The sequence below is a fragment of the Cadophora gregata genome (assembly GCF_030347475.1).
Source record: "Cadophora gregata isolate MNR1 chromosome Unknown scaffold_12, whole genome shotgun sequence".
Lineage (NCBI taxonomy): Eukaryota > Fungi > Ascomycota > Leotiomycetes > Helotiales > Ploettnerulaceae > Cadophora > Cadophora gregata.
The window spans coordinates 1,746,148-1,773,656 of record NW_026695935.1 but is presented as its reverse complement, the minus strand read 5'-3'; the positions used below and the strand labels follow the sequence as shown (position 1 = coordinate 1,773,656).

At 48.2% G+C, this 27,509-nt stretch overlaps 11 protein-coding genes across 12 annotated transcripts; 7 read left to right on the top strand and 4 right to left on the bottom strand.

Moving 5' to 3' along the window:
- Nucleotides 1–289: 289 nt before the first annotated feature.
- ONS95_003376 (uncharacterized protein) lies at nt 290–4,246 on the bottom strand (the record flags this gene model as incomplete). The annotated part of the gene is made up of 2 exons (XM_058496683.1): nt 290–1,982; nt 2,073–4,246. The coding sequence occupies 2 exons, from the start codon at nt 4,244–4,246 to the stop codon at nt 290–292; spliced, it is 3,867 nt and encodes a 1,288-aa protein (XP_058353935.1).
- On the bottom strand, nt 3,859–7,676 carry MCD1 (sister chromatid cohesion protein 1). The gene is made up of 2 exons (XM_058496682.1): nt 7,105–7,676; nt 3,859–7,052 (listed from the first exon to the last, which is right to left on the bottom strand). The coding sequence occupies exons 1-2, from the start codon at nt 7,366–7,368 to the stop codon at nt 5,379–5,381; spliced, it is 1,938 nt and encodes a 645-aa protein (XP_058353934.1). The 5' UTR covers nt 7,369–7,676; the 3' UTR covers nt 3,859–5,378.
- Nucleotides 7,657–12,234, top strand: PMR1 (High affinity Ca2+/Mn2+ P-type ATPase-like protein). 2 transcript variants are annotated; one of them, XM_058496680.1, is made up of 5 exons: nt 7,657–7,953; nt 8,010–8,630; nt 8,684–9,881; nt 9,930–11,276; nt 11,336–12,234. In XM_058496680.1, the coding sequence occupies exons 2-5, from the start codon at nt 8,457–8,459 to the stop codon at nt 11,875–11,877; spliced, it is 3,261 nt and encodes a 1,086-aa protein (XP_058353932.1). In that variant the 5' UTR covers nt 7,657–7,953; nt 8,010–8,456; the 3' UTR covers nt 11,878–12,234. The 2 variants fall into 2 exon arrangements, with proteins under 2 accessions (XP_058353932.1, XP_058353933.1); XM_058496681.1 differs by having other exon boundaries at nt 9,930–11,358.
- A 449-nt stretch (nt 12,235–12,683) lies between these two features.
- On the top strand, nt 12,684–14,007 carry ONS95_003373 (uncharacterized protein; the record flags this gene model as incomplete). Its single annotated transcript, XM_058496679.1, has 2 exons — nt 12,684–13,035; nt 13,301–14,007. The coding sequence occupies 2 exons, from the start codon at nt 12,684–12,686 to the stop codon at nt 14,005–14,007; spliced, it is 1,059 nt and encodes a 352-aa protein (XP_058353931.1).
- A 535-nt stretch (nt 14,008–14,542) lies between these two features.
- ONS95_003372 (uncharacterized protein) lies at nt 14,543–14,926 on the top strand (the record flags this gene model as incomplete). Its single annotated transcript, XM_058496678.1, has 1 exon — nt 14,543–14,926. One exon carries the CDS (start codon nt 14,543–14,545, stop codon nt 14,924–14,926), a length of 384 nt encoding a protein of 127 aa, XP_058353930.1.
- Nucleotides 14,927–15,376: 450 nt separating this feature from the next.
- Nucleotides 15,377–17,179, bottom strand: ONS95_003371 (uncharacterized protein; the record flags this gene model as incomplete). Its single annotated transcript, XM_058496677.1, has 8 exons — nt 15,377–15,918; nt 15,969–16,103; nt 16,164–16,387; nt 16,441–16,489; nt 16,542–16,551; nt 16,608–16,663; nt 16,743–16,885; nt 16,956–17,179. 8 exons carry the CDS (start codon nt 17,177–17,179, stop codon nt 15,377–15,379), a joined length of 1,383 nt encoding a protein of 460 aa, XP_058353929.1.
- Nucleotides 17,180–17,712: 533 nt separating this feature from the next.
- On the top strand, nt 17,713–20,123 carry ONS95_003370 (uncharacterized protein). The gene is made up of 4 exons (XM_058496676.1): nt 17,713–18,063; nt 18,116–18,250; nt 18,301–18,349; nt 18,405–20,123. The coding sequence occupies exons 1-4, from the start codon at nt 17,912–17,914 to the stop codon at nt 19,197–19,199; spliced, it is 1,131 nt and encodes a 376-aa protein (XP_058353928.1). The 5' UTR covers nt 17,713–17,911; the 3' UTR covers nt 19,200–20,123.
- A 178-nt stretch (nt 20,124–20,301) lies between these two features.
- Nucleotides 20,302–21,112, top strand: RET3 (Golgi-to-ER vesicle coat component; the record flags this gene model as incomplete). The annotated part of the gene is made up of 3 exons (XM_058496675.1): nt 20,302–20,428; nt 20,524–20,755; nt 20,869–21,112. The coding sequence occupies 3 exons, from the start codon at nt 20,302–20,304 to the stop codon at nt 21,110–21,112; spliced, it is 603 nt and encodes a 200-aa protein (XP_058353927.1).
- A 310-nt stretch (nt 21,113–21,422) lies between these two features.
- Nucleotides 21,423–22,853, bottom strand: ONS95_003368 (uncharacterized protein; the record flags this gene model as incomplete). The annotated part of the gene is made up of 1 exon (XM_058496674.1): nt 21,423–22,853. The coding sequence occupies one exon, from the start codon at nt 22,851–22,853 to the stop codon at nt 21,423–21,425; it is 1,431 nt and encodes a 476-aa protein (XP_058353926.1).
- Nucleotides 22,854–23,914: 1,061 nt separating this feature from the next.
- Nucleotides 23,915–24,672, top strand: ONS95_003367 (uncharacterized protein; the record flags this gene model as incomplete). Its single annotated transcript, XM_058496673.1, has 2 exons — nt 23,915–24,019; nt 24,145–24,672. The coding sequence occupies 2 exons, from the start codon at nt 23,915–23,917 to the stop codon at nt 24,670–24,672; spliced, it is 633 nt and encodes a 210-aa protein (XP_058353925.1).
- A 1,462-nt stretch (nt 24,673–26,134) lies between these two features.
- ONS95_003366 (uncharacterized protein) lies at nt 26,135–27,217 on the top strand. Its single transcript, XM_058496672.1, has 2 exons — nt 26,135–26,698; nt 26,776–27,217. The coding sequence occupies exons 1-2, from the start codon at nt 26,466–26,468 to the stop codon at nt 26,966–26,968; spliced, it is 426 nt and encodes a 141-aa protein (XP_058353924.1). The 5' UTR covers nt 26,135–26,465; the 3' UTR covers nt 26,969–27,217.
- Nucleotides 27,218–27,509: the final 292 nt, after the last annotated feature.

Sequence of the window (27,509 nt, the reverse complement as noted above, 5' to 3'; positions counted from 1 at the left end):
CAGGCATTGAAAGCATGTGGTAGACGTCGAGGGCAACTACGTCACGCCTGTCTTCACGACAGTCTCTCCGACAGCCCGTAGTACAGAACAGGGGGGTTAAACGATATCGTGTAGATATCTCGTTCTCGCAGTTCGCGTTCTTTTGACTCCTTTGTGTTTCTTCTGCCTCATTGTCGTCGTCAGATGTCGTTGTCAAAGGCAACTCGAAGATAGTCTACTTATTGATGGACGACTGCATCTTTGCTCTCTAAATCTTGTCACGAGAGTCCGTTCATTTCACCCAATGTCTTCAACCAACACCTATTCCACTCCCAAAGAAACGGTCAATCTTTCGTCTCCGATCCCAGACTATCGCACCCCTAGTTCCCTGAATCTCATCCCCGTCCCCATCCCTACCCCTCTCATCCTCATCTCCGCACTCATTCTCGCTCACTATTTCATCATCTACTCTCTCGCCAGTGCCGTCTTCCACTGCATCTTTCATCCTGATCCACACGACCCCATGCAAAGGAATGAACTCCTCGTCCGTACTCTCACTTTTCCACCTTCCCAGCTCCATTTCCTTGACACCCACAAAACGATCCTCATATCCAATGAGGTAATTCGCGATATCAAGATCTGCATCCCATTTTATGCGGGCGATGATCTCGTGAACGGGGCGGAGAGGTGTAGCTTTTTGTTTGAGCTGCTTGCTGGACTTGACCGCTGTGGTCGTAGCTGCTGATGAGGAGCTGTGAGTACCTGCAGATGATGTGGCTGTCGATGAAGGAAATCCTGACTCTGGATCTTGTAGTGAGATTTGATGTTCCAATGTATCAGGTCGCTGTCGTGTTTTCACACCCCACTCCCTCCGATCAATCTCAAGACCCATACCTAACACCTCCTTTCTCCTCACAACATCAACAACGACCCAAACATTCTCACTTGCTTCCACAAACTCCCTCACTTCCAGGATACCCCTCTCAAACTCCCGAACGGCAGTCATCAACTTGCCTCCCATCAGCCTCTTACCCTCTTTATCCATCCCTTCTCGTGTAGAAACACCAAGAAGGTAGTAGCCCTTGAACTGGCCTTCTGCATGATCTCTTGCTTCATAATCCTCGTATTCTCTTCCTTTTCCTTTGCCCTCGTCCTGAGTACTCTGACAGCGGTCAGGAACATACAGCCTCGCCGGCCAAACCCTGCCCTCCACCCCCGCAATCCATCCCAGACTTACCAGAAGCCTTGGGAATCTACTTTCCAGCGCGCCAATAACCCCTCTAACTTTTTCCTCTGCTATAACACTTTTCCCTCTCCCACTTCCCTCACCAACACCCCAAACATCGATCGCAACCCGGATGAACGCACCACTTCCATGCAGGAAATCGCCCAAACCCTCTTCGGGTGATCGAAGACACCATTCCCAGTCGCCAGCACTGAGATGATCTGCTGCAAGCTTGAATTCAGAAGACAGTGTATGCGCTGACAGTTTCGTGCATGAAGATGCGACGTTGGGTCGAGCGGTAGGCGTGTGGATTGCTGGTATGAAGATAGCGTCACGTGCTGATCTCGAGGAGATTTTGCACTCTGGCCCAAGAAGCGGATCTAGAACATTCTCTGAAGCCCAATTGAATGAGGAGTAGCAAGCAAAGAATGTGCGAATGACAGTCGATGCTGAGACTGTGACTGGAACGGAACCGCTCTCGTAATTATCGCTTGTGGTGGACAAGTGGATGAGTTTCACGACTCGGTTGAGCATCAGCTGGAGATGTATTCCGCCTAGGTATCCAAATTTTGCGGAATACAGGCCGCGATTCTTGAGGTATATAGATAGATAGCGGTGCGCGAGACGGTAGGATGGGAGATGTGGGATTGTATTGAGGAGAAACGCGGAGTCACGGTAGGTGTTGAGGGGTCGAATCGAAGAGGGCGAAAGGGTAGAGATTAGATCTTTGTCGAAGACTAGGTCCTGGAGTTCTGGTGACGGGATAGAGTCGTAATATCTAGAGGTGCCGTCAGCTTGTTAAACTGCTGTACTGAAGAGTAAAGCCCAGGAGCAGGGGCAATAAGGGAAAATAGGAAACAAAACAAACACTTTAACCAGTTCATCGGCTTGACAGTACTGCAAATCAAACTTAATCCCCAAAACAACAACCTCCACAATCGAAACCAACGAGTTAACAAAATGCACGCCCTTGAAGCTGTCTCCACTTCCAGTATCACCTTCCAAGTCCGATTTCCTTAACTCTCTCCCCACAAAGTCAAAGAACTTCGCAGGACTGACACTGCCAATAGCCAGGATATCGACATCTGAATCAGCGAAATACGTGCCCATAAGATAACTGCCTAGAGGGGCGAGTATGAGGTTCTCCAGTCCAGGCCCTCGAGAGAGGGTTGATTGAAGGAGTTCGATTGCCATTCTTCGCTGGGCGATATCGTTTGCTGTGGGTAGGTATGGGTCGAGGAGAGTGCTGAAATCAGTGTCGTCTTCAACGATTGTGATTGTTTCGCCAGCCTCAGGTCTCGACAAATCTCTATGTTTTGTTGTAGAAGGCCCAATATCTGCACCTGATCCTAATCCTGATCCAGATCCAGTATTCGCAATGCTAAGTAAAGCACGAACACCATAATGGTCACTTCCAACGTGTCCTTGGTCATCCGCGAACCCAAAAATCTCAAACCCAGTCTTCTCGGAAGATATCCCACCTGATTTGAGATATAGAACACGATCATAACGCTGCGGACTCCGATCTATCGGTGGATCCAGCTGCGCTGCTATGGGGTTCGTAGTCCGATCGAAAGTAGCGCCCTTTTCACCTTCGAAGATCTCACCGCCACCGTGGCCCAGGAGGGTGTTTTCACATCCACCTCCAACAATCAATTCTGAAGCGAGGAAGGCGTCTTCCCAAACACTGAGATCAACAACGTTCTTTACAGCATTCGCCGTTTCAGCCGTAATAAGACCTCGCGAGAGCGTAGTCTCGATCGTCCTCTTCGAAGTCGTAAGGTTAAAATCACCCGCCAAGACAATCTCGCTTTCCCTCCCATTGTCCCGTGCCAGCAGGAAATTCCTCAGATTATCCATCTGGCTCTTCTTCGCCCTAACAGCTCTATCCGTCAACCCACTCGTAAGATGCACATTCGCAACCAACAACTTCCTCCTTTCACCCCCAAACCTCATCTCAAACTCAACAACCAGCGCAGATTTATGCCGTTCCTCGAAATTCACGACGGTCGACGTGAAAGGTTGCGAAGCGAGAGTGAGTAGGTTCCTTGCGCTGGGGAGGAGCGAAGAGGGTGCGTGGGTGGAGTAGGGGTAGGTGTTGCAGATGTAGGGCGAGGCGAGGATGAGGGGGAGGGATTCGTCGTTGATTTCTTGGAGGCAGAGGATTTGGAGGGTGGATGATGGAGGTAGTGGGCTTGGTGAAGAGAGGGAGGTGATGATGAGGGGGAGGCGAGTGGTGAAGGGGGCCGCTGTGGGCTCGGCCATGATGTTGTAGGTTGATATTGAGATGTTTTCCGTGTGCTTCGCTTCGAGCTTGGAATCTGGTGAGAAGCGAGACCATGTCTCCTGCTCAATGCTGTAACCGTCGTTTTTGAATGCAAAACAAGGCGTCCACCCCGTATCATCGATTCTCCCCTCTTCTTTCACATTTCCCCCATCCTCATCCAACTCACTATTACCACCAAATCTTAATTCCTCACAAACCGTCATCCTCCCATCCACTTCCCTCCTCAACACAACCAGCCCCTTAGCATCCCACTCCAAATCATCCAACTTGCTCACCTGCTCCACCAACCTCTCCACCCCATTCCCTCCCCGCGCTGCTTGTCCCACCCCCAAATGCGGTCTCCAAACCCCCTCCCTCGTCCCCTCTCCCTCTCTCAAACCAAACAGCCCCTCCACACACCCCCTCAACTCCTTCAAAGTCCCCTCAGACTCACCACCCTCCCCGGGTTTCAAATACACTGTAGCGTTCTTCCTATGTTTGAAAACCCCTACTTCATCCAACACAACTTTAAGTTTGTGGTAAGGAAGAGATGAGAGTGCGGATTGGAGGAGGGGCATTGCGGAGGGGAGAGAGGAGAGAGGGAGGAAGGGGTAGAGGATGGTGAGGTGGGAGGGCCAGGTTTGGGATGTGCGGTCGTGGAGGGTGCGGAGGGTGGTGAGTTCGGGGGAGAGGTTGGGGGGAAGGAGGAGCGCGAGGGCGGTGGTGGTGGATGTGAGTGTGAATTTCTGGCGGTGGGGGTGTGAAGTTGATGCCATGATATTGTGAGGAATTCGAGTCTCTTTTGCGTCTGTACTTCGCAAGTTGTTTCTTAGTGTAAGATGTCTGGAAACGCATATGAATTCTAGAGCTCGATCGCGTGATGGCTTTTGAATTATGCGGTACAGCTGGAACGTTCAAGAAACTCGACTTCTTTAGTCATAAAGACAGAAAAGATCAAAAAGTATCCAGACTCGTTCCTGTCCCGAACAAGGACATGACTTATATTTATTTGATTAGCTATACTGGCCTCCCAATGTGGAGGCTTGACTTGTTGATAGTACGAGGCGGAGATGCATGCAGTGCAGTCATCCCGAAGCGTGGGGATGAGGCTGAGCCGTATCGTCTCATCTGAAAGATGAGTCGTGACCGGATGAGTCAGTCAGGTCACTAGTCACTTGAAGGCTCATCTTCAGACGATAACGATAATTTAAAACAACTGCTAAACTTGAAAGGAAGCAGATATAGATAAGGGGCTGATACATAAAGTAGACTTCTGGATATGTGCCACTTGGCGAAGATTTCGATCCCAGTAGGCGAAGTAAAAATGGCGGGGGTATTATGAGTGTGATGGATTAAAAGACTCGACCAATCTTAAGCTTAGTTGATTAGTCGATATAGCGATGTACATCTTGACAATGAAGACCACAAAACACGGCATACACAAAAAGACACATTACTCTCCAAACCCGCACTGTCATAACATGACAGCGTTTTGTGTTCCTTTCGCATAATGTGCAGTGGCTAACTAAGATATGAGATCAAGAAATGCATCCAACGAGCACGCCTCAAAAAGGTCATCATCGTCTATGTTCCCTCTCTCTATTCTCTCTTCATTTCTTCCCCACATATCCATTTGTTCATCCATCGCTAGCCAATACCGAAATGAAGGGACATCAATTCGCAGCTGCCAACCCGTCCAGCCAACCAAGAACACAAAAACGCCAATGTCAATGCCCTGACCCAATTATCCTCCGTTCAGAAATAGAAGGGAGCTTGAAAAAAAAATCCGGGAACGCCTCTGCGCCACTGCCGCCCAGGGTCTTTTCCGGCCTCGTAAGTGAGACATAAACATATGCAGTACTTGTACAGGGAAGTGTAGGTAGATCGAAATATTAAGTTGGAAGAAGCTCATGCGGCGACAGCAACAGCTGTCGAGCGCTCAAGACCAGCGTGTGGTGCTGGCTCCTCTTCTGCGATCTCACCGCCCGCTTCCCGTTCAGCCCAATCACCCCATAGACCTCTCTTTCCTCGGACACGGATTGGACCCCCAAGAAGGGCTTCTTGTTGTTCAACCTTGACTGCATCCTTGGTAGCGAGAACTAGCACCTCGAAAAACATCTTGGTAGCATCTGCTCGGCTGGTGGTTGCCTCTGGTAGGAGATCCTGGAAGAGAACACTGGCCTTCTTGCGCTTGTCGGGACTGTTAGCAGCTTCGGGGCCAAATCTATCGCGTAGTAGGTGAACTGCATGCTTGGTACCAAGAGAGACAGGTCCGCTGTCGGCAGGGTGTACTAGTGGTGCGGTGGTCTCGTCGAAATTTGCGCCTGGTGAGAGGCCAGCACTTGGATCATGCTCCTCATCCTGCGGTATCATAAATCCGTCATCGGCGGGCATCTCAATTACCGTTCCATCTGCAGCAAGAATCGTGTTCTCCTTGTCCAAGCCTGCACTTCCAAGCCCAGCCGCAAGGTCATCCTCTTCACCTAGGTCAAGACGTGGTGACTTATGGGGACCTTGGTCATCACCGCTTTCCAAATCAGCAACACCACTGTCGCGCTTACGTTTAAGTTCACCGTTTCTTCGAACTGCAGCTAATGACAACATGCCGCGGAGTTCTGGTGCCCATCCCGCACTCCGACCCTCACCCATTATATGCGAAACAAAACCACCGTTCTTCTGCATTTCAATTAACGCAAGGAGTTCTGGGTCGCGTGGAAGGAATGACTGGGGTCGAAGGATCTTGTCGTGTTGCTCTTGCTGTTCCTTGATCTGGTGGTTTGGGATCATGGTCTCGTCATCAGGTCGGAGGAGCTTTTGCTTTCTGGCACGTTGGGCAGGGTTAAGGATCAGTGTCGACTCATCAGGTTCATCCTCAGGTTGAAAGAGTGCCGAGGTCATGTTTGCTCGATGCTCAGCTTCAACTTCGGCTGCCAAAGCTTCGTCGATATCCGAGAGGGGTGATTCCGAGATCCTTCCAGGACGGATAAGAGGAGCAGCGGCGAGGGTTCCATCGGGTCCATCTCCCATGTTCATCAAGACATCTCCATCATCATCGGCCATCCGGACAGTTTCGTCCATCCCGAAGTCTCCTCCGCCAAAATCTAAGTTGAGGGATGTATCGCGTTCTCCTGCGTCGAAGTTATCCTTTGCGGGAACTTGAATATCCAATTCGCTCAACAAGTCATCCTCCGGGGCGCGGGCGGCTGGGGCATCTCGTCCAATTTCGATGCTGCGGTCAACAGCCTTCGGGTTAAAGTCATCAAGGTCTAATCCAAAATCCAACCCTAAATCCAGGTCATCCATGGGCTCCAGTGCGAGATCTTCGTCATTCTGATTTTCGATGCTGTTTTGCAGAAACTGACTGCCAGTATAGTCCTCTTGGAGATTGATATCTCTACTACCTGCTCTGCGCTTCCGTTGATGTGAGTCATCGTCTAGTTGAGAGAAAAGAAATGACGCATCAGGCAAAGGAGGCATCTCAAGGTTGTCGCCTTCAGTAAGTACATCTGGAAGCATGAGCGCGTCTCGAGAAGGCATGTGGATGCCGGTTGGCATGTCGTTATTTCCGGAAAGACGGAATGCCTATAGGACAGGATTAGTACTATTTACTGGAGGCATGTGTTGGTAACAATACCATCTTGATCTTCATGAGTGCCTCATTACAGTCGTCAAGTAAATAACGCGCTTTGCGACTATAAATTCTGACGACACCGAGAAGGAGTTGACCACTTAGACGGAGTGCCATTGGCGCTTGATTGGGCGTAACGATAGCTTCAACGCTGTCTTTCACACTTGCTTGTAGAATGTGGTTTTTGGAGAGCTTGCGCTCCAAGTTGGCAGACAGCCATACTCTTGCCAGAGGGCCTGTCTTCGACAGGAGAGTCTCCGAGTAAAACATGTTGACGATGTGCAAGTGTCGGTAGCTGCAGAGGTGTTTGCGCGTACGGCAATGTCCTCAATTGTCGTGGGACAATCAGGATAGTCGTGTGGCGGGCAGAATCAGGCGCGTTTGTTGTGTTGTTGTGATGACGGCGCGTCGAGGAATCTAAGCTCGGTCGCAAGTCGAATAGGGAGCGCGTCAAAATGTTGTGTTCCAGTTCGACAACGAGGTGCAAGAAATAGTTGGCAATGCGACGATGAGCAAAGAGTGCGCGGGTCCTAGGAGGGGGAGTTTGTTGTTGTGCGACGAAATAATGGGTGGTGGGGAGGGGAGGGAAGAAGCTGGCTGTTTGAATTCAAGATGGCTGGGTTGGAGATGCACTAAGGCCAAATAAGGTTGGCTGCTTGATTGCCTGAGGCACAGAGTGCTGGTCACGTGAAACTTCCCTACCTACTATTCCAACACTGGAATATTTAGAAGGGTGTCGGCTTCGTTCGAGGCGAACAGAGAATGAAATAAATCCGATTTCGTACAGTACCTGGTGAATGAAGTACTGGATAATTCCCATTTCTTCAAATTTTAGCCGGTTCGATTTCTGTCTAGGTGTGTCTCTCCATTTCCAGATTCCCCATCATGTCCAATTGCCCATTATTCGTTAGGTCCACCCTTCAATCGCTGCTTGCAGGGGTTCAGGCTCAGTGCTTCGAAGCCAAAAAGTGCTGCCCCGAGTGCCCCCCAGTCCAGCCCAGCTTGACTGTGGGTCCCTGAAACGGCAAAAGTCCAGCGCCGCCTCACGACACGTTGTGGATTCACGGAGCACTTTATTGTAATCAATCAAACACGCAAATGTCCTTGAACTCTCCCAGACATCCCACTTAGACATTGGCATGTTTGCGATGCTCCACGAATAATCAACGCCGAACCATTGTGAGGAAGAGGCGCACCGGGTCCAGTTCACCCAACCATATCACCCCAGACCCGTACCATCAGCTCCATCAGCTCCAGCAACATATCCCTGTTTCGTATGCCTCAGCGGTAGAATCAGCTTTGACGACAGCATCATTTGCTGCTCGTTATACTAGAGACCAGTATAGAGGAAAGTGGCCATGGGGTGGCCGCGCATCTCCCGGTCCGCGAGCCCAGGTGGGAGTTTGTTGCCATTGTCGAACCTCCCGACCATCGAAGCTTCGAATTCAGAGCCCCCATCGAGGCCACGGTCAGAGGCAAGGTCGAGGTCCAGGTCACGGAGCCATGTTCGCTCATCTTCATCAGTTGCAAAGGTCAGTAGCCCGGCGCCTCCTTTTCTGAGGGCAGCAAGCTAAGGTCTATGCAGTCAGTAGCAGACGAGTACTCCGCCCTCACTCCGAACGAAACAGCTACGCGACTGCAAACCTCCCTGACGAAAGGTCTCTCACCTGCCGAAGCTCTCGCTCGATTACATGACCAAGGTCCGAATGAACTTCCTCATGAAGCACCAGAGCCTTTATGGCTGCGATTTCTGAAGCAGTTCAAGGAGCCCCTGATTCTTCTCCTTCTTTGTTCAGCAGGGGCGTCTGTAATTGTTGGAAATAAAGATGATGCTATCAGTATTACGGTTGCAGTTACAATTGTGGTATTGGTGGGGTTTATACAGGAATACAGGTCCGAGAAGTCGATCGAAGCGTTAAGCCATCTGGTTCCAAACCATGCCCATCTGATACGAGGGGAGCCCCCCAGAACAGCCAGCTTACGGACACCGACATGGCAACCAGGCGTCGCAGATGCGCCAGAGGAGGAGCGATTGATGGACTCTACATCTGTGGCAGAAGCTGAGGCCGCGGTGGAGGCAATATCTAGCAAGGTCATGGCAGCACAGTTGGTTCCGGGGGATTTGGTTTTATTTACGACTGGCGACAGAATTCCGGCAGACATTCGAGTGACGAAGGCGTCCGATTTAACAATTGATGAATCGAATTTGACTGGAGAGAACGAACCTGTGAGGATTACTGCAGAGGCGAGACAACCATTTGCATACATTAGGTCGAAGTCGAATAATCTAGAGCCACCAGGATCTCCAGCATATGCATCGGCTGGTAGCGGAACGGTTGGGGCGGATACGCAGCTGAACAGTACAACGAATATTGCATTTATGGGAACACTAGTTAGATCTGGCCATGGACAGGGAATAGTCTATGCGACTGGCGGAAACACACATTTCGGCACAATTGCAGCCAGTGTGAGCGAAACCGAGAGCCCAAGAACACCCTTGCAGCTTTCCATGGATTCTCTTGGATCGCAACTCAGCCAGGCATCTTTTGCGATTATTGCTGTCATATCGTTTGTTGGATGGCTGCAAGGAAAGGGTTTACTGGAAATATTCACAATTTCCATTTCCTTGGCTGTTGCAGCCATTCCGGAGGGTCTTCCAATCATTGTCACCGTAACCTTGGCTCTTGGTGTGCATCGCATGGCAAAACACCATGCAATTGTCCGAAAAATGCCAAGTGTGGAGACGCTTGGTTCTGTCAATGTTGTGTGCAGTGACAAGACAGGTATTTAAATATGTACTGTTTTACATAGACTTTGCTAACCCTATACAGGAACTCTGACAATGAACCATATGACAACGACAAAGATGTGGTTCTTTGGCGGCGATGGCCCCATCGAGGTTGATTCAGATGACGAAGCCACGGAGTCCAAGCCGGACCCCGTTACCCTGAGAATTCTCCGTATCGGCAATGTCGCCAACAACGCGCGCTTAAATCGTCTTCATGACGAAAACCCGCAATCTGCTTCTTCCATAGCTATTCTGTCCTCTACCGAGAATTCAGAGGGTCACATGCTCAGAAGTCGATGGGTTGGTCAACCAACAGATGTGGCTATGCTTGATCTTTTGGACCGTTTCAAGGAACATGATGTTCGAGAAGGATTCGGACCCCGCCTTGGAGAAACGCCTTTCAGCTCGGAACGTAAATGGATGGGAGTCACTGTTGGCGATCCGACTCCGGATGGCATGTCGATTGCACGAGAAGTCGCCTATATCAAAGGAGCTGTTGATCGTGTATTGAGCAGATGTGATACATATCTGACAAAGGACGGTCGCGAGGTGGTGTTGGACGCTGTGCGGCGACAAGAAGCTTTGGATGCAGCCGAAAAGCTAGCTGTTGAAGGTCTTCGAGTGCTGGGATTTGCGAGTGGCCCTGTTGGAAAACATGCCAAATCTTTGCACTCCATTAGCCGAAGCAGTACGCCAACAACAAAGCAACCCGAACCACATGTTTCACACAGTGAGGATGTGTACAAGGGATTAGTCTTTGCAGGATTAGTGGGTATGAGTGATCCTCCTAGACCAGGAGTTCAGAAATCGATTAGACGGCTCATGCGGGGAGACGTCAAAGTGATCATGATCACTGGTGATGCAGAAACGACAGCTTTGGCTATTGGCCAGAAGCTTGGTATGACCATTGCCGCTCCACGGGAACATACTGCAAGCTCGGTTGCGGTAAAGCCTGTACTGAGCGGAGCCGAGATCGATGAAATGTCAGACGAGGAGCTCGAAGCTGCGATTGCGAACACTTCGATATTCGCAAGGACAAGTCCGGATCACAAGATGAAGATCATTCGAGCACTCCAGGCCCGAGGTGATATCGTAGCCATGACAGGAGATGGTGTAAACGATGCACCAGCACTGAAGAAAGCCGATATTGGAATATCTATGGGTCGCCAAGGCACAGATGTGGCGAAGGAAGCTGCAGACATGATCTTAACAGACGATGATTTCTCCACGATCCTTAAAGCCATTGAAGAAGGCAAAGGTATCTTCAACAACATTCAAAATTTCCTTACATTCCAACTGAGTACCAGCGCCGCTGCACTCAGTCTGGTATTCTTCTGCACGTGTTTAGGATTCAAAAATCCTTTGAACGCGATGCAGATTCTATGGATCAGTACGCCTTCCTTTCTTCATCCACCGCTGGGAAACATAGTGCTAATATAAATTCCACAGATATCATCATGGACGGTCCGCCCGCCCAATCCCTCGGCGTCGAGCCCGTCGACCCCGACGTAATGACCCGCCCCCCACGCAAACGCAACGCCCCCGTCCTAACCTGGCCCCTCATCACCCGCGTCCTCACCTCTGCCTCCATCATCATGCTCGGCACCATGGCCGTCTACACGCACGAGATGCTCACCGACGGCGAGGTCACCAAGCGCGACACCACCATGACCTTCACCTGCTTCGTCCTCTTCGACATGTTCAACGCGCTCAACTGCCGCTCTGAATCGAAATCCGTCCTTCGCGGCGAGGTCGGCCTCTTCAGCAATACGCTGTTTAATTGGGCTGTTTCGCTCAGTTTAGGGGGTCAGATTCTGGTTATTTATTTTCCGTGGCTGCAGGAGGTATTTCAGACGGAGGCTTTGGGGTTCTTTGATTTGGTTGCGTTGGTCATGCTTACGAGTAGTGTGTTCTGGGTTGATGAGGGCAGGAAGTATTGGAAGTCGAGGGGGAGGAGGAGGTTGGGGACTGGATATAGTCAGGTTGTGTAGGTGTAGTGTATGTATGTAGGCTTTGTGTAGGTAGGGTTAGGGATTTCCAAGTGTACTTTAACCTGGTCTCCCTTTCCATCTTCTTTGTTGAAATTTTTCCAATATATAGTATTCCTCTAGGAAAGAATGGCGAGCGGGTGCATTTACAGTATAAAATGGATGGATGGTTTGCGGGTCATGAAGACGGAAAGACGGTAGGATTGGTCATTGTATATTAGATTGCAGTCAAAGAATTCCGGGACTGAGAATAGGTATCTATCTACACTCTCATTTCTCCGAAGTTTGCCTGGGATCAAGATAAGCTCCCTGCTACCAATAATACCTAAAGAAAGATCATGGTGTGTGGGACAATTAGCATCAAGATTCTTTGACCTTAATAACCTCTTCGCTTCCGTTCCGCAAACATCTCTGACCCGTCCAACACAGTGAGATGCGGACGTCTCTGAACTCGTTAGGCCACCATTGATCGCACCGCTAGACATATATTCGGTCAGAAGCTGGATAGAAATGCTTTGATGCAAGGCGCAAAATTACCGAATCTCTGCCACTGAGAATTCGTCGCTTGCATATTCATGGACAAACACTTTCACACACAAAATGATCTGGGCTCTTTGTTCCTAAGACATTCCTTGCTCACAAACATATTTGCCGCTGGGGTTAGCTCGGGCGCTTATGAGTGTCAACTTTCCACGACGTACAAGTTCATTGCAAACAGCTCAACGGCTCCAGTCAAGGATAACGATTGCCGTTTTGTTTGCCACAAGCCATTTTTCTCGAAAGGCACTCCAAAGCAACCCCAGAACACAATGGCCGACAAGCCGATTCACTACGATGATATCGAGGGGGTAGAAGACCTCTTCCAGTACAAGGCTGATGGCTTTCACCCTGTGGTTCCTGGTGTAACTTTCGATAACGACAGATACACGATCACCAACAAGCTTGGCCATGGTTCTTACTCTACAGTCTGGATTGCTAAAGACCAAGTGAGCAATCGATTCGTCGCTCTCAAGATTCAACGCGCAGATGTTTCGTTGGTGCATGCGGAATGGAAGCTTGTTCAACGACTACAAGATAAGCACGACAATATCGAGGGTGCTGACCAAGGCAGAAAGTTTCTTGTTCTGCCAGAAGATAGTTTCGAGATAGTTGGAATTAATGGTGTCCATCAATGTCTCGTGCTCCCAGTTTTCGGTCCCAGATTGCATAATTATCTCTCCGCATTCGAGAATCAGCTTCTTCCCCTGAAGCAAGCCAAAAAAAATCATTAACGAAGTCATTGATGGATTGAAATATTTACACGACAAGGCCATTGGTCATGGAGGTATGCTTCCGCGAGCTCCCAAGCTGATTGGTTGCCGAATACAACATTATCATATGGTAGCCACTGCTACTTGAATGACTTGATCACTGACAAAACGTGTAGATCTTCACTCTGGAAATATCTTCTTGAAACTCCCGAAGATGACTACATCAGAAATGATGGACAAATTCGGCAGCCCAGTCCTAGAGGATGTTGAACGACTTGATGGGAAACCATTAACAGCACATGTGCCTTCGACAGCTACTGTGGCTGTCGATTACCCGGACGCCAGTCAGTTTTCGGGCGATATTGTGATAGGAGATTTCGGAAGTGCATTTTCTACATCGCCTACTACAACTACCCTCGAGAGTCCTGTTGTTTTCAACGTTCGCATTACCAACGCAGCACCAGAAGTACTTGTTCGTTGTGAGGAAATTCCCATCGGTTTACCATCCGATATATGGTCACTAGGATGCCTTATCGTATTCTTACTATCCGGGAAAGAGTTGTTTGAGGATTGGTTCGCGAGCGAGAAATCTATCACTGCGGATATAGTGAAGCTTCTCGGTTCATCCCCGCCAAGTTTCGTACGGGCGTGGGAGAGCAAAAACGTGATTCTAAAGTCTCCCGCCGAAGGAACGCATGATGCTCTTGAAAATAGACTCGAAGAACTGTTGAGTATGCAAGATAGTAAAATAAACCGGATGGATGTGGAGGAACGCGGGATGATCATCGACTTGCTTAAGCGGATTTTCAGGTGGGAAGATCAGGAGCGGCCGAGTATAGATGAGGTGAAAAGTCACGCTTGGAGTCAGGGAGCACAGCAATAGGGACCCATGCCTGCACGCGCATATATCACGTACAATTTTACTTGTGCTTCCTCGTCTTTCTACCTCACACTTCTCTATTTTTCCTTCTATTGTCTCCAGTTCTCCGTTCTCCATTTGTTTTGTTACTTTTAAACTACATACACCCCTCCTCATAATCACAAGCGGTTATACAAGAATTTCCTATACAAATAATTGATATAAAATAAGATATTGTATAGTAAGAAATAATATAACACTTTATTTTACGACAAGTCTTTTTTTTTACAATAGGTAGCTATATAAGGAGTTGGTCGTAAAGGGGCCAAAATAGGATCTGTGTTCAGAGACAAGACGAGGGAACGTGCTGGAATGGGCTCCTTTAGGAGCTTCATAATAGCGTCTCAGTCAGTGTACACTCACTCGGCTTAACTGTACCGTATGGCTATGCTACTTAGGCCTGGGCTCCGGCCGTGCTCAGGCATACTCAGGAATACTCACCCTCTGCTCAGGTTAAAGTGGCAGTTACTCACGTCCAAACACTAAAACGGAACCAGCGATGAAAAGAGTTGAGTCTGACTTACGTGGTAGTCTCTCCAACTCAGCAAAGAGATCTGTCCCCCATCCCAATGCTCCGAGGTCCAGCTCTTTGACATCAGACGATAACATTTCCTCTGCAAGCGATATCCGGGCTTTACCGCCAAGTTCTGGGGAGTATCTTGGCCGACTGGCTGTCAAGCAGACTATTGCAGAAGAAGCTGCTAAGGCGGCGGATAAGGGGCAGGAGCTGAGTGTTTATGTTTGTGGGGCGGGGACGCTGCAGAATGATGTGAGGAATACGGTTGCGGAAAGGAATTTGGGGATATTGAAGGGAGGACCTGGGAGTGGGAGGGGGGTGTATTTGTATTTTGAGCATTTTGGTTGGGCCGAGGGTAGGATGTAGCGCTTGGTGCTTTTTGGTAGCGAGAGTGTAGTCATTTAATGGGAATTGAAGAACAGTAAAAGGAGAGCTGAGGTGTGCTGATCGATGTCTGCATGCTTTGTCCGTACTATTATTGTCGTTATTGTTTGGCTTCGGGCCTCAGTACCTCGCTAACGGAATCTGTGTGCATGCAGATTGCCTGTCGTAATTTTTGAGCCGGACTTCTGACTTCCTTCCACTCCTATCCTTATTGCCGAGCTTTGACTCGTTCGGGATGTTCTCTTTCATAAGTTTGGAAGGAAAAGCCACCAGAATATGGACTGTCCACTATTAAATCTGTTTCCCAAGAGTTTCAGTTATTAAGCGGGTATGTATTTTCACGATTAAGAGCTAAGTCTATAGCGAAGAAATGAAGGTATCGAGGATAATAATCGTCGAAAATCCGATACCGTTCCATTTCGCCTAAGAGCTTCAATATGGAGGAGGTGGGAACTCCCCCGTATGCCCAAACTTACCCTCCACACTCCAAATAGCACAGTGTCTTCTTACCCTGCCCCCAAACTTCCGATTGAACGCTGACGCTTCAGGATTACACTGATCAACAACGGTGTGCAACAGATACGCACATTCTGTTTCATCAACGAGATATGTTGTCTCAGGTCGACACACAGGATCCTTCGCTACGGAGATGTACAGATCGTTATCTGATTCTGGCAGGGTGTTGCCAGCATGGAAGCCGATTAGAGAGCGTTTGTGCGTGTAGGAGTCGACTGTAAGACCAGCGTCCCGGGTAAAAGTGTGGCAGACTTCGTTGATGCGTTGGTAGGCGTAGTTGTTTTTGAAAGAGGGTTTGTTGGAGGGCTGGCCGAAACAGATAGGTATTGGAGGGGGGAGGACTTGAATCTCGTAGTTGGATGAAGAGTCTTGGATTCCGTCGATAAAGTTGGGTGGTGCTACGGAGGTGGCTGATTGGGGTGGGGGGAGGACGTTGAACAGTTCTTGCCAGTACATTGCTAGGGACTGTGTTAGGAACATTGGTTGGCAAGGTAGAGTGGTGACTTACCTATTACGAACTGAGCATAGCTGTCACAGTTGTAGGCTGTGAATGTTGGGCTGAGGTTTGGATTCGCTGCTGCTTTCGCGACATCAACAGGTCCATAGATTCGACGACATCCAAAACAGAATGTCTGATCAAAAACTGTACGTACACATGTTAGCGTCAAAGTCATAGTATGACAAGTTTGCAGGGGTTTATTACCGTCTGGCCGATTTTGAGTGATTTGCTTGGTGTGTAGCATCTCGTGGATAACTACATTACCGCTGGTCTGCATATAGCGTAGATCCAACTGGCTTGTTGGTTTGTCTTTCCAATAATCATGCTGTTGTTCAACGTTCGACATGGTGAAGAATGGTGGACAGCAGTAAATTGTTGACTTCAGCCACCATCCACCGCCTGTGTTGATCGTGTAGCAAGTGACTACTCTTGAAGGCTTCTGTTAGCGACTAAGTTTGCTGCGCAAATGAGAGCTTCTAACCTTTCGTCTTTTCCGACCTTCTTGCTACACTTATTCCATTCATCTAGGCCTGTGACGCATCAGGATATAACCGCTGTTGTACACGCAATGAGAAGTCTTACAGTCCAGAATCTATCGAGCAATTAGTTACTCTGTGAGGATATAAAGTCTTTGAATTTAGAACTCACAATATAGTTGTCGAACCCTCCCTTGTTGTCCCATTTTGAGGCTCTCGCAATGTTTGCTGTGATTCATTTTCAGCACCATCTCTCACAAAAATGATAGCAATCAACTTGGCATCCAACTGAGGGAATAGTACTTACTCATGATGTTCTCCTTATGAGGCGTCTTTTCGACGCCAGAGCCAAAGTACATATTCGAAGCGTCTCTTCCTTCCTCCGGCCATCTGGTAGCATGGTCTGCCATAATCATCGCGTCATGGTAAGCTCGCTTGAAGAAATCTGCTCTGTCTTTGGTATACTTTCCTATCAATATTTCTCGTGTCTCCATTGCATGATTTTGCAATGTAAAAGAACGAGGTTCCCTCGATGGGATCGCCTAGATTGACGGCCTGACCAGCAGGGTCGAGAGGATCACCGGGAAAGGTCACGGTGATAAAAGTAGGCTCACCACTATTACCGATGAAAGTAGGGTCATCGCGCTTTTGTTTTGATCCTAGAGTTGAGTTCAAGGGTTTTGCGAGAGCTGAAGACTGGCAGAACAGGAGGAGGATAAGCACTGTCAGGATGAGGCGCGGCATTTTGAGGATCGATTTGGTAGTACAAATTCGAGTATTTTTTGCAGTTATTCAAGATGGTGGAACTTTTCTTTATTATAGTAGGGAGTTTATGTACTTACTGAAGCAGAAGTGTATCGTCAATGACGCAGGGCAAGTAACAGATCCGCTTGGTTCACTCAAAACGATATTGATTTATGCTTGTGTCTGGTTCGTGACCAAATCCAGAGTCTCACTCCACTTAATCTACTACGACAATTCGCGAGGAAGAAGGAATGGCGCTATTCAATATGTATTCACAGGTACAACGAGGTATCTTCGTTGCATCATGAACTGGAGGATAAATTACTATTGCATGTATTGGCAGGGGATGTAAGATTCCTCAGGGTATAGCCTTGCATTACTACAAACCAGTAGGCTCACGGCGCCAATTCAATAAGGGCTATCTTGCGATCAACGAGCGTAAACATAAACATGTCGCTTAGCCTAACGAGACCCCTGTCGGGTTCGCTAAAACTGCGAATTCCCGCAACTGCAGCCCCTCATTCACCTGCTCACAACAACGTCATAGTAGAGCATCGAAGATTCATCGCGCAGGTCACATTTACCGAGAAAGTTCGACTACGATCTCAAACCATTCTATCTTTCCTTCCCTCGACGAAGAATTACAGTAGCTACTCGGTCTTTCCTCAATGAGGCCTTCCCTCGACCACCTTAGACGAATGACCCCGGTTTACAAACAAGGCCGCATTCAAAATGATGAGATTTCTCCAGTATTTGGTTACAACTTTATGCATGTGGTACATCGCCTTCACCGGCGTCACTTCCACCCTCATCTGCAGTGAGTGTCCGTCGGTCCATCTCCAGCGAGCGCCAGGAATTGGGATCGACTTGACGGTAGCATATGGGTAATGTAGTCCAGAGCACTTATAGTTCTATCATAATTCTAATACTTTGCAGAACCGCAGCTATTAACTTTCACAATGGTACCATACGCAACGTCGCAAAGATAGATGGGTCCCCGCAGTACATTGCCGCAATGAAGGCACTTGTGGCAGACTCGGAGCTCGTGTCGCGCAACGAAAGCAGTAAACTGTTTGCTCCCCTACCTTTCTCGTACTTGGCAGTATAGCTAACCCATGCAGACCTGGCCTTGAATTTAGCACCACCTCACGTCCAATCAGTCTTTTCCCAGTATGTACGCTTTCTGAACGAAGGATTGCCACGTCATTAACATGTGCAAATATAGCTCGGTATCCCGTTTCTCTATCCCAGACCACAGATATCTTCCGACCGTCAAGTAATCGCCATCAAGTCCCTCCTCGTCGAACTCAAAACAGCAATCAACGCCACAGCACGTCTTTCCTATCCGTACATTTACGTTTCTTACCCAGACACTATCGCACAAGTCAATACGCATCGTGGACGCTTTGATACTGCTGCTGAGGAAGCAGGCTTTGATATAGTGGGAGCGAGGGGATCTTCACGATCGATTTTGTACGATCATCGGATGCATAGATGCTGTATTGTTGAAGATGAAGATGAGAGTTGTGTGGGTGAGCCATGTGCCACAGAAGTCAAAGTTTTACTTGCCGTTTCGCTCACAGAGAAGAGCTTAGAGACAGCAGTCTTGACGCGAACGATTGATTCCTGGGCTATGCCGGGGAGAATTAAGACTGCAATCAACGTTGGACTAGGACTGAGCTCATCCAAGTACATTGATAACAAGTCGTATTGGAGCAAGGTCAGAGATGCGGTGAAAAATAGCATCGGAAAAGACATGGTCGATCGAGTAATGTTCCTTGGTGAGCACTGGGAGAATAAGGAACTGAGAGACACGGTGCACGAGGTACTTGCAGAAAAAGCTTCAGATGGTTCTTTAGATACTGCGCCCTTCGAGGATAAGATCTTAAATACAAGCAGCGGTTTGTGGTCTGCGGCTCGTGGGAGCGCAGTGGCTGCTAAAGGACTGCTGTTGGATCATCTTGATGGATGCGTTCCTGACGACTCTTGTGAGAAGGTTGAGTATCGTGATGAACTCTAGTTGTATCTTGTCTAGGAATGAAAGTCAGCTTTTGATATCTTGCAGCAGATCATTCTGAGGCCATGTGAGGAGCGAAAAGGTCATGTATGGGAATGATAAAAGAAATAGAAATGCTGTCAGTATGATGCTCGCTTCATCCTAGCCTACGCAGATCTAAAATGCCGCCTCGCTAAGACCTCAAACGCCAAGTAGAAAGTAAACAAGTAACAGAACGCCGTTTGATACCCAGAAAAAAGAATTAAAACCATCTCTCGATACCGTCAATTATAGTATACTAAAGTCACCAAAGGAACTTACGACCGCGCTGAAGCAGGATGTTTTCTCAAGTTGAAATTAAGCGCACCAGAGATGTCGCCGCAAGCGCAGCAGTTGATACACCAGAATGTCTATAAATACCATGCTGCTTAAAATTGTTCCAGTCAATGCCTCCTCAACGCCACACGTAGCGTAAACAAAGAACGTGCTGCCTGCAGCAGAGCCATCATCTCGGTCGACTGGAGTCTTGTTGCAGCAGTTTCCCATACTGCTCCAGCTCGAGACACCCGCACTGCATTTGACCGTGCCGCCAAACGGTCTATCGATAAGAACTTCTGTTGATTCTGTGGCGAAATTATCACATGTAGTGGCAATACATATTCATGCACTGGTTTGGTTGCAATTGGCTTCGAGATATTGAAGTTGTCCTCATTTGACGAAAATTGGAACCCAAGTCCAATGCCCACAGTCTTCCGCCTCCAACTCCTCAGTTCTCTCCAAACCCATACTGGTAGATACAGAAGGGGGTAAGAGTGTCAAAATGGAGACTGGTAAAAATGTGAAAGCGTTACGTTGAGAGATCTCTTCTCTTGTAGTCCGACTGATATTTTTATGATCAATTCTGCACTGTACAACAAATGACCAGTGTGAGGTTTCCGAAACAAATTGATAATGATTATAACATATTTTTGGTAAGAAAGGACATCAGTCTCGACAAAGTCTAGATTTGCGACCAGAATTCTTGCCTCACATGCTAGGCCACAACACAGACGACACCTCGCGATTTCGAGGTCCAGCATCACCAAAGCCCCTCCACTCCCCACCAACCTCACAACTCACAGCAACAATGGCGCCCTCAATGTCCCTCTTCGCCGTAAACGCGATCCTAATTCTCAACTCCGAAGATGGCTCCCGAGTCTTCGCAAAATATTACAATGCGCCTCACCACTCAACGACAGCTGGCCACGCATCAAGTACGTCTGCCAACTACCACCCCAGTCCCCCTCCCTACCAGCCCTCTCGTCCTCGATATTTAAGAATACAACTAACTCGATACTCCAATCTCCAGATCCTCCCGCATCACCCTACCCAGACGTCAAAGCTCAAAAAGCCTTCGAGAAAGGCCTCCTCGAGAAGACGGCCAAGCAGACTGCAGATATCATCCTCTACGATAACCGGATCGTGCTGTACAAGAGCGAGAGCGACATCATGATGTATGTCGTGGGCGGCGTGGATGAGAATGAGATTATGCTGTACAATGTTATCCTGGCTATGCGGGACTCGTTGCACTTGCTGTTCAAGTACGTCTTTTCAATTCTCTATACCGCTCCCGTTCATTTTGGAGGAGAACAAGAGCGATGGGGAAATTGGGATGTTGACTTGGAGGAGTTACGACTGACGTGGGTTTGAACAGGCAATCAGTAGATAAGCGCACCATCATCGAGAACTACGATCTTGTCTCCCTCGCCCTTGATGAGATTGTCGATGACGGAATCATCCTCGAGACGGACCCTACCATTATCGTGCAACGTGTCAGCAGAGCACCAACGCAAGATGTCACGCAGTTGAAGGGCATTGATCTCAGTGAGCAGGGTATGAACAACCTTGCGCAGTTTGGAAAGGCGAAGTTGGGGGATTGGTTGAGGCAGGGTTTGTGAAGTGGTACTACATTCTGGTCACTGGTAAAATAGGACCGAAGGGAAGAGAGAATGAGCGACTTAGGAGGGTTGAACCCTTTGTCGTGAATGGAGGGCGGCTACTACAGTGATATTTGCACATTGCGGGCTTGGTTGGGATACAGGACTGCAGAAAAGCTAAACCTTCGGAGTAGATTTGGAGTTTGGGCCATTGTCCCTTATCGCAGGGAATTGAGGAAATACTTGACATCATTCCCGAAATCAAAAACATTACAAAACCATGACCAGAAGATTGGCAGACCCGAAATGTTCATGCTATATATCTATGATTTTAAACCTCGATTTTGGTAGCTGCCTTGCGAAGTCGATTCATCACCGCGGCGGCAATGTCACCTTCATCCCGTATGCCCTCAACATAGACAACATCTACATCTCGAAGGTCCAGCTCTCGAAGAGCCGAAAACAGTCCATGAGCGATGTCCTTTGTATCTATTCCCAACGCAATATCAATGACCTCGCCAATTAGGACGCGTGTTGTTTCATCGGTCGGTATATCAGGCAGATGCTCATCCCGATCATGGAGAGCATTAAACGCATGTGTGAACCAAAGCTCGCCTTGCTTCATACCAAATGAGTTGCCAGTTTTTACTTTTTGGTGCTTCACGATCGCAGTACCATTGGGAACACTGTAGCGGTGGTCTTGCCATACGTAATTGAGCCTCCCCCAGGGTGCCCAATTCTTGGTCCGGACGATGCCTATCTTGGCCGGGCGATCCAGGGATTCGAAGCCGAGATACTCTCTTTTTTTCTTTTGAGCGTCCAAGATCATTCTTGCTTCATCTTTGATGCCCAATCTAGCAATTTCGTGCTTTGGTGATGCTTCGTAAAGTATGACTTTTGCCTTGGGACTGTAGTGCTTGTACTTCATGCCAGGAGCCCGTGGAGCTTTCGATCCCTCCTCGCTGGCATCTTTGTAACCCTTCACGACTCCGGCCCAGCCTTCACATTCGCGGATTCGGTCGATGCTCACACCTCCTGGTCGGAGCACCACGGGAGGATCACATATACCGTCCACAACTGTGCTCTCTACACCGACTAGGCATGGTCCACCATCAAGTATGATCTCAATCTTTCCATTCAAGTCATGCCTGACATGCTCAGCTGTCGTAGGAGAGGGCTTGGTGGAAGCGTTCGCAGACGGCGCTGCAAGTGGAACTCCAGCAAGATGGATGAGCGACAATGCGAGAGGAGAGTCAGGCATGCGTGCGCCAAATGTTGGGAGACCTGCAGTGACTTCTGGAGCCAATTTGCTCGGCTTGGAGTTTGGAAGGAGGATGGTTAGAGGTCCTGGCCAGAATTTCTCAATCAATGGCTTGTATATGGCAGGAATTGGGTCGCATGATGTCGAATCTCCATTTTGTCCTTCAACTGGAGCCAACAAATTCCGCAGCATTGTCAAGTCGCAAACGTGGATGATAAGTGGATTGTCAGAGGGTCGTCCTTTCGCCTTGTAGATCCCTTTCACAGCATCACTCCTTGTGGCATCTGCTCCCAGCCCATAAACCGTCTCCGTAGGGAATCCAACTGGTATGATCTCCTCTCGCAAATGTCTGGCTGCTTCTTGTAGTGGCTGTAAGTCTTCGGCATTGGAGGGCAATTGCCAGGTTTCGAGCGATTTCTCGTCTTGAAACTTTCCCAAGTTGCCAATATTGACATTCAGGATGCGTGTATCCGCCATCTTTCCGTTGGTAATGGTAGCCATCCTGAAAACTCTTCTGAGTATATGCCCTGCCAAACTTTGACTAGCAGGTCGAGCCAGTGTGTCTATCGCGGTATCCTACGACTTCTGCGCTTGAATGAACCTGTAAATGGTTGTCGAGACGTATTGTACATTCTCAAGCTTTCCAGTATCAACGAATTGTAGTGGTCTGATTCATTTGTTCTTGGTGGTGTTATTTGAGTGAAGGATGTTTGTGGGAGAAGGATGACTCAAGGCGGATAAAAATTTGGCTGAAGCTGCAAGGCTATGATTTTCAGAACATTAGCGTGTAGCCTCGCTTACATCAACCTTATGTAAGCGGTCTTTCATCCCAACGACACAAACATCCATCTGGTGATGTCAGCCATTCATGGAATAAACCCTCGTCGGGCTGGTTCATGAGCCACTCCAGGAGTCATACATCTCAGCATATATATCCTTCGTTTGTACAAGTTCACCCACCCCAGTCTTCGCCGCAACAGAACATGAAGTGAAGGCTCTCATCTGTGAAGCGTAATCTGGGGCCGTTGGACACAAAGCTGATATTTAAAGACATTCGATCGCGTCTATTATCTTTTCTCCAGAACTTAGTTCCCGTTCGCCTATTTAAAAAGAAACAGGCACGTAATGTGAATTTCTAAAGAGGCACGTCCATTGACGGGCGACCACGGCATAATATGGCGACGGTGGACTGTCATTAAGATCTCTTCAGAGTTGCAAGTTTGCCAATCTAGGGAAGTATCTCTCTCAACTCAACGTTACTTAATAACGCGTCTTTTCCGGTAAGGTAGTCTCAAGTGGCCAAGCCAACTTCATATTCTGCATCTAAGACTCAGCAAGAAATGCTGAAATTAAGAACCCTTGATATACAATCTACCCATTCACTCATATGCCTCATTCAATCTTCTTTCAGCATCTGATCAATTGATTTCAATTAACCTTCAGAGAACTTGCGTTGATTTGTCGGGTTGGCGTCCTGAGTGTTCCTTCCGCGCAAGTGAAGTTCCGCATCAACCATCTCACATTCCAGACTTAATACTTGTCTACTCCTCGACTTACGAGCAATGGCAGACGAAAATTCGCCCAAGCAAGGCTTACTTGCAGACCCAAACTCAACGGTACCAGTCATAGAGCGTCAAGGAAAAATCGTCGCCATCTTCGACGTTGTTGTAAGTGTCTTTTTCCCTTCTGATCATACTCCATGGCCGATGAAATACCCCCGCGACCTTGAAATTCAATTCTACATACTCAGTTCGACGAAGAAAATATTGTTAACATATATTTCTAACTACAGTGGCGCACTGGAGAGAATGAAATAGGTAATCGGCGAGGCTACGCTGACAAGACTCTCACGATCACACGCATCCAGACTGAAGACGAAAATTACCTCTACCGCACTTATAAAGCATACTTCACCTATCGGATCTGCTACGGAAACATCACAGACATTCTTGAGAACGAGTACAACTGCAAAGCCTCTGAGGACGAAACCCGCTTCTACGACTTCACTTTCCTGCGCCGAGGCGAACACGAGGCTATGGAGAAGCCACGCTTCTACTTCCCAGAGTATGATGTCTTGGACGAGAACAAACGTCCGTTCATGGGACTTTGTATGGTTCAGAGGAAGACATTGTATGAGCAGGAGGTTGTTGCTGCGTGGGCAAAGGCGCGGGATAAGGGAATGTCCTGGAAGACGAGCAAACCCGCTGAGCTGACTGACGAGGAATATGAGATGTTGTCGGATAAGGAAGGTGTAGCTATGGCAGAACATCAGGTTGAATGCCTTGATCATTGGTTTGGTGGACCACGTCGTCGACGCTAGTCAAAGGACACTTTGTGGGATATGGACAAAGAAGCTCATATAACATTCTCTTTAGGGAGCTTGCATCGCAGTGGTCTGCAGCATTAGCAACTAGCCACCGCGGTCTAAATACCGGTGCTTGATGTGCAAGACCTGGTATTATGATCCTTTCTGATATGAATACAGAAAGGCAGCCATTAGGACCAAACTCTGTCCAAATTTCGTGCTGAAGATTCGTGACAGGATTTCAAATGGCTTTTCAAGCAAGTTGCAATTTCAATCCATATAACAGCGCGACCAAGAGCGGTGAGGAGTGAAACTCATTCCATTTCCGCAAATCTTTCTTGTTGTAGATAATTCCAGACTTGGTAGAATCGTGCTTTCAAAAGAAACAGAATCCTCCCAGGTTCCAATACATGTGTGAACCAGATGTGCTCCCTGAACTGTGAAAACAAATTAACCATTGCGCCACTAGCACCAAAAGGCTTGATTAAGCCTTCTTCGGCGCTTCTTCCGCATCTATCTGCACTTGTGGATCATTGAAAAGTTATATACCGGAACTGCTCCCCGGAGCAGCATCTACTCGGTTATTCGGCGCGATCCGCTCTTTGAGAGAGTTCTCGTGGCTTTGCTGGTTTAGCTCTTTGACGACCAGTTCATCCCCTCTTCCAGGTGGTGGATGGCCCATTATTTGCATGCCACTGATTAAAGGGAGTAGTCACATTACATCGTTGATTTTTGCTCCACCAGCTCCCATTCTTTTTCACTTCGTTGTGCTTCACTGCAGCTGTTTCATTTCTCACTTGATGTAATGGTCGATAACCGAGAGCTTAGACTGCCAAAATACGTTTCGTTAGCCCCTATTCTGCCTCAAGACTACAGCGAAAGTGAATAGAAGTATGAGATATCAAAGCCTTTTTTTCTTTTTTACGACATTTTCATACGAATGTGAAACAGTCAGCGAATGAGGGTCAGGGATTTTTCGCCAAGGGCTGAGGTGGTATTGACGAACATGGGGCAATTCCGATCCCATAATTCCTGGCCCCCTTCGTTGGCTTACTTTACGAAATGATAAAGTGCGTCGTTTGTCACTAACATCGTGGATAGATTTTGGCAGTGCCGAGGCAGAAAAGCTCGTATGATCTGTGAAGATCCTACATTGTGCCAGGGCGAAAAGTGCTTTAACCGCTTGGCAGCATCTGCTGTGCCTACTCCACCATGATGCGAGTGAAAGCTTGTGGTTTTAAGAACTCGAGGTAGGTGTAGAAAGCCTTCTTATTGATGTGAGCCTAGCTATTTCTCATACAGATTGATTGCTCCTCAATTTTGGATCGACCTGCCGTTTAGAGGGCAACACAGTTCACGATAGTGGATCAGAAGTACAATTTCCCGTGGCATTGAAATTAGCCATGACTCCACTACGTACAAAACGGTCCGTTCTGATCCCTGACAGAACCTCCTCCCTATGGAGCAGCTGTACGTACATAATTCTCAGCTCGCCTACGATGGGCTTCCTAGATCGTCGAAAATTCGCATTCGCTTATTCTGACCAGGACTGAAAGGACATATTAGAAGCCCGCCGTAGGCGAGCTGACGATTACCTTCTTGATCGGGGCAGCTGAGGAGACAACGAATGTCCGGTTAGCAAAAATGGAGCTCTCCTGCTCCGATCCAACAAAATAGCCTCAGATACTCACTCCACCACAATCTCATTATCTAGATACGCCCTTCCATCAATTACCAGGCCTCGCCACTACTCTCCAGGACATCTCCAAACAGTCCAAAATTCGTTTACACCACATCAAACAAGAATCATGTTGCATTCAGGCTTCATCATTTTGTTGGCATCGATCATGATGCCGGCCTCCTTCGCATCAGCGCAGAACTCGAGCGCAGACCCAGTCTGCGACAAAAACGTTCTACCCGACGTGATCGACTCGACACTCGGAAAGCAAGGCGAGGTCTGCGGTTTCCCACTTGCAGTGCACCTCAACTTCACCCAATGCTGTGCCCAAAACCAACCAATATACTACACAGGTCCATGCACGTAAGTCAATCATGTTTTTGCTGAACTACTCATCCAGCATGAGTTCGGGGAGAATCTACTAATTGTCTCTCATACAGGCAATACTGCTTGGCGGACAAGAATCAAACAGCTGATTTTTCGGACTGTGTTGGCCATATTGCGTACCGTCAAAATTTTACGCTTGGGATTTCTGGCTGTCAGAAAAGCGGCGCCATGAGAAGTCGTAAAGGGACTTGGGGAGGGGTGTCTCTGGGGTTGGGAGTTGCAGTTGTGGGATTTGCTTCGATGTGAGGGTTTTGCATTTTACGACGGCTGGCTTTGAACAAGAGTTTATGATAGGGCATGAGCTCGAGCATTATTCAACTTTATGTCGTGCCAGACTTCCAACCACTTTGATCGATGTTTTATCTGTTTGGATAAATTGAATTGACGTGGTCTGTCCATGGTACACTACCACAACAGAAAATTGATTGTGCTCGTGCTTCAATTTTTAAAGTCTCTTGTTTGTGTGTCATCCGCACGACAAGACTAGAACATGTCAAAAATCATCTCGATACCTGTGTGTTGAGTGGCCACTAGACTCGCGGATCAGCATTCACTCTATCCCGCCTTCTTTCTTAAATCACGTCTGTAAAGCCAGGAAGAGAATCCTAGGTAGCAGAAGATCGCAAGTAAAATCTCGTCGTGAGCTTTTTGGACATGATTTACAGGTACAGGATCGTAAATAAGCACAGCAGTATCTCTCATAGTTCATCCTCAAAAGAATTGGTTTTGACGGGTCATGGGGTGGGCGAGGCAGGTTTAAGTCACGAAATCAGGTCTTGCTTTGGCA

Bases quoted from the DNA above. Each gene is read 5' to 3' on its own strand.
- PMR1 (XM_058496680.1), top strand. From the start codon at position 8,457: ATGGGGTGGCCGCGCATCTCCCGGTCCGCGAGCCCAGGTGGGAGTTTG. The intron at 8,631-8,683 runs GTCAGTAGCCCG...AGGTCTATGCAG, and splicing joins CATCTTCATCAGTTGCAAAG to TCAGTAGCAGACGAGTACTC. The intron at 9,882-9,929 runs GTATTTAAATAT...AACCCTATACAG, and splicing joins TGTGTGCAGTGACAAGACAG to GAACTCTGACAATGAACCAT.
- ONS95_003366 (XM_058496672.1), top strand. From the start codon at position 26,466: ATGTTGCATTCAGGCTTCATCATTTTGTTGGCATCGATCATGATGCCG. The intron at 26,699-26,775 runs GTAAGTCAATCA...TCTCTCATACAG, and splicing joins TACTACACAGGTCCATGCAC to GCAATACTGCTTGGCGGACA.
- MCD1 (XM_058496682.1), bottom strand. From the start codon at position 7,368: ATGTTTTACTCGGAGACTCTCCTGTCGAAGACAGGCCCTCTGGCAAGA. The intron at 7,053-7,104 runs GTATTGTTACCA...CCTGTCCTATAG, and splicing joins CACTCATGAAGATCAAGATG to GCATTCCGTCTTTCCGGAAA.
- ONS95_003370 (XM_058496676.1), top strand. From the start codon at position 17,912: ATGATGAGATTTCTCCAGTATTTGGTTACAACTTTATGCATGTGGTAC. The intron at 18,251-18,300 runs GTTTGCTCCCCT...TAACCCATGCAG, and splicing joins CGCAACGAAAGCAGTAAACT to ACCTGGCCTTGAATTTAGCA. The intron at 18,350-18,404 runs GTATGTACGCTT...GTGCAAATATAG, and splicing joins GTCCAATCAGTCTTTTCCCA to CTCGGTATCCCGTTTCTCTA.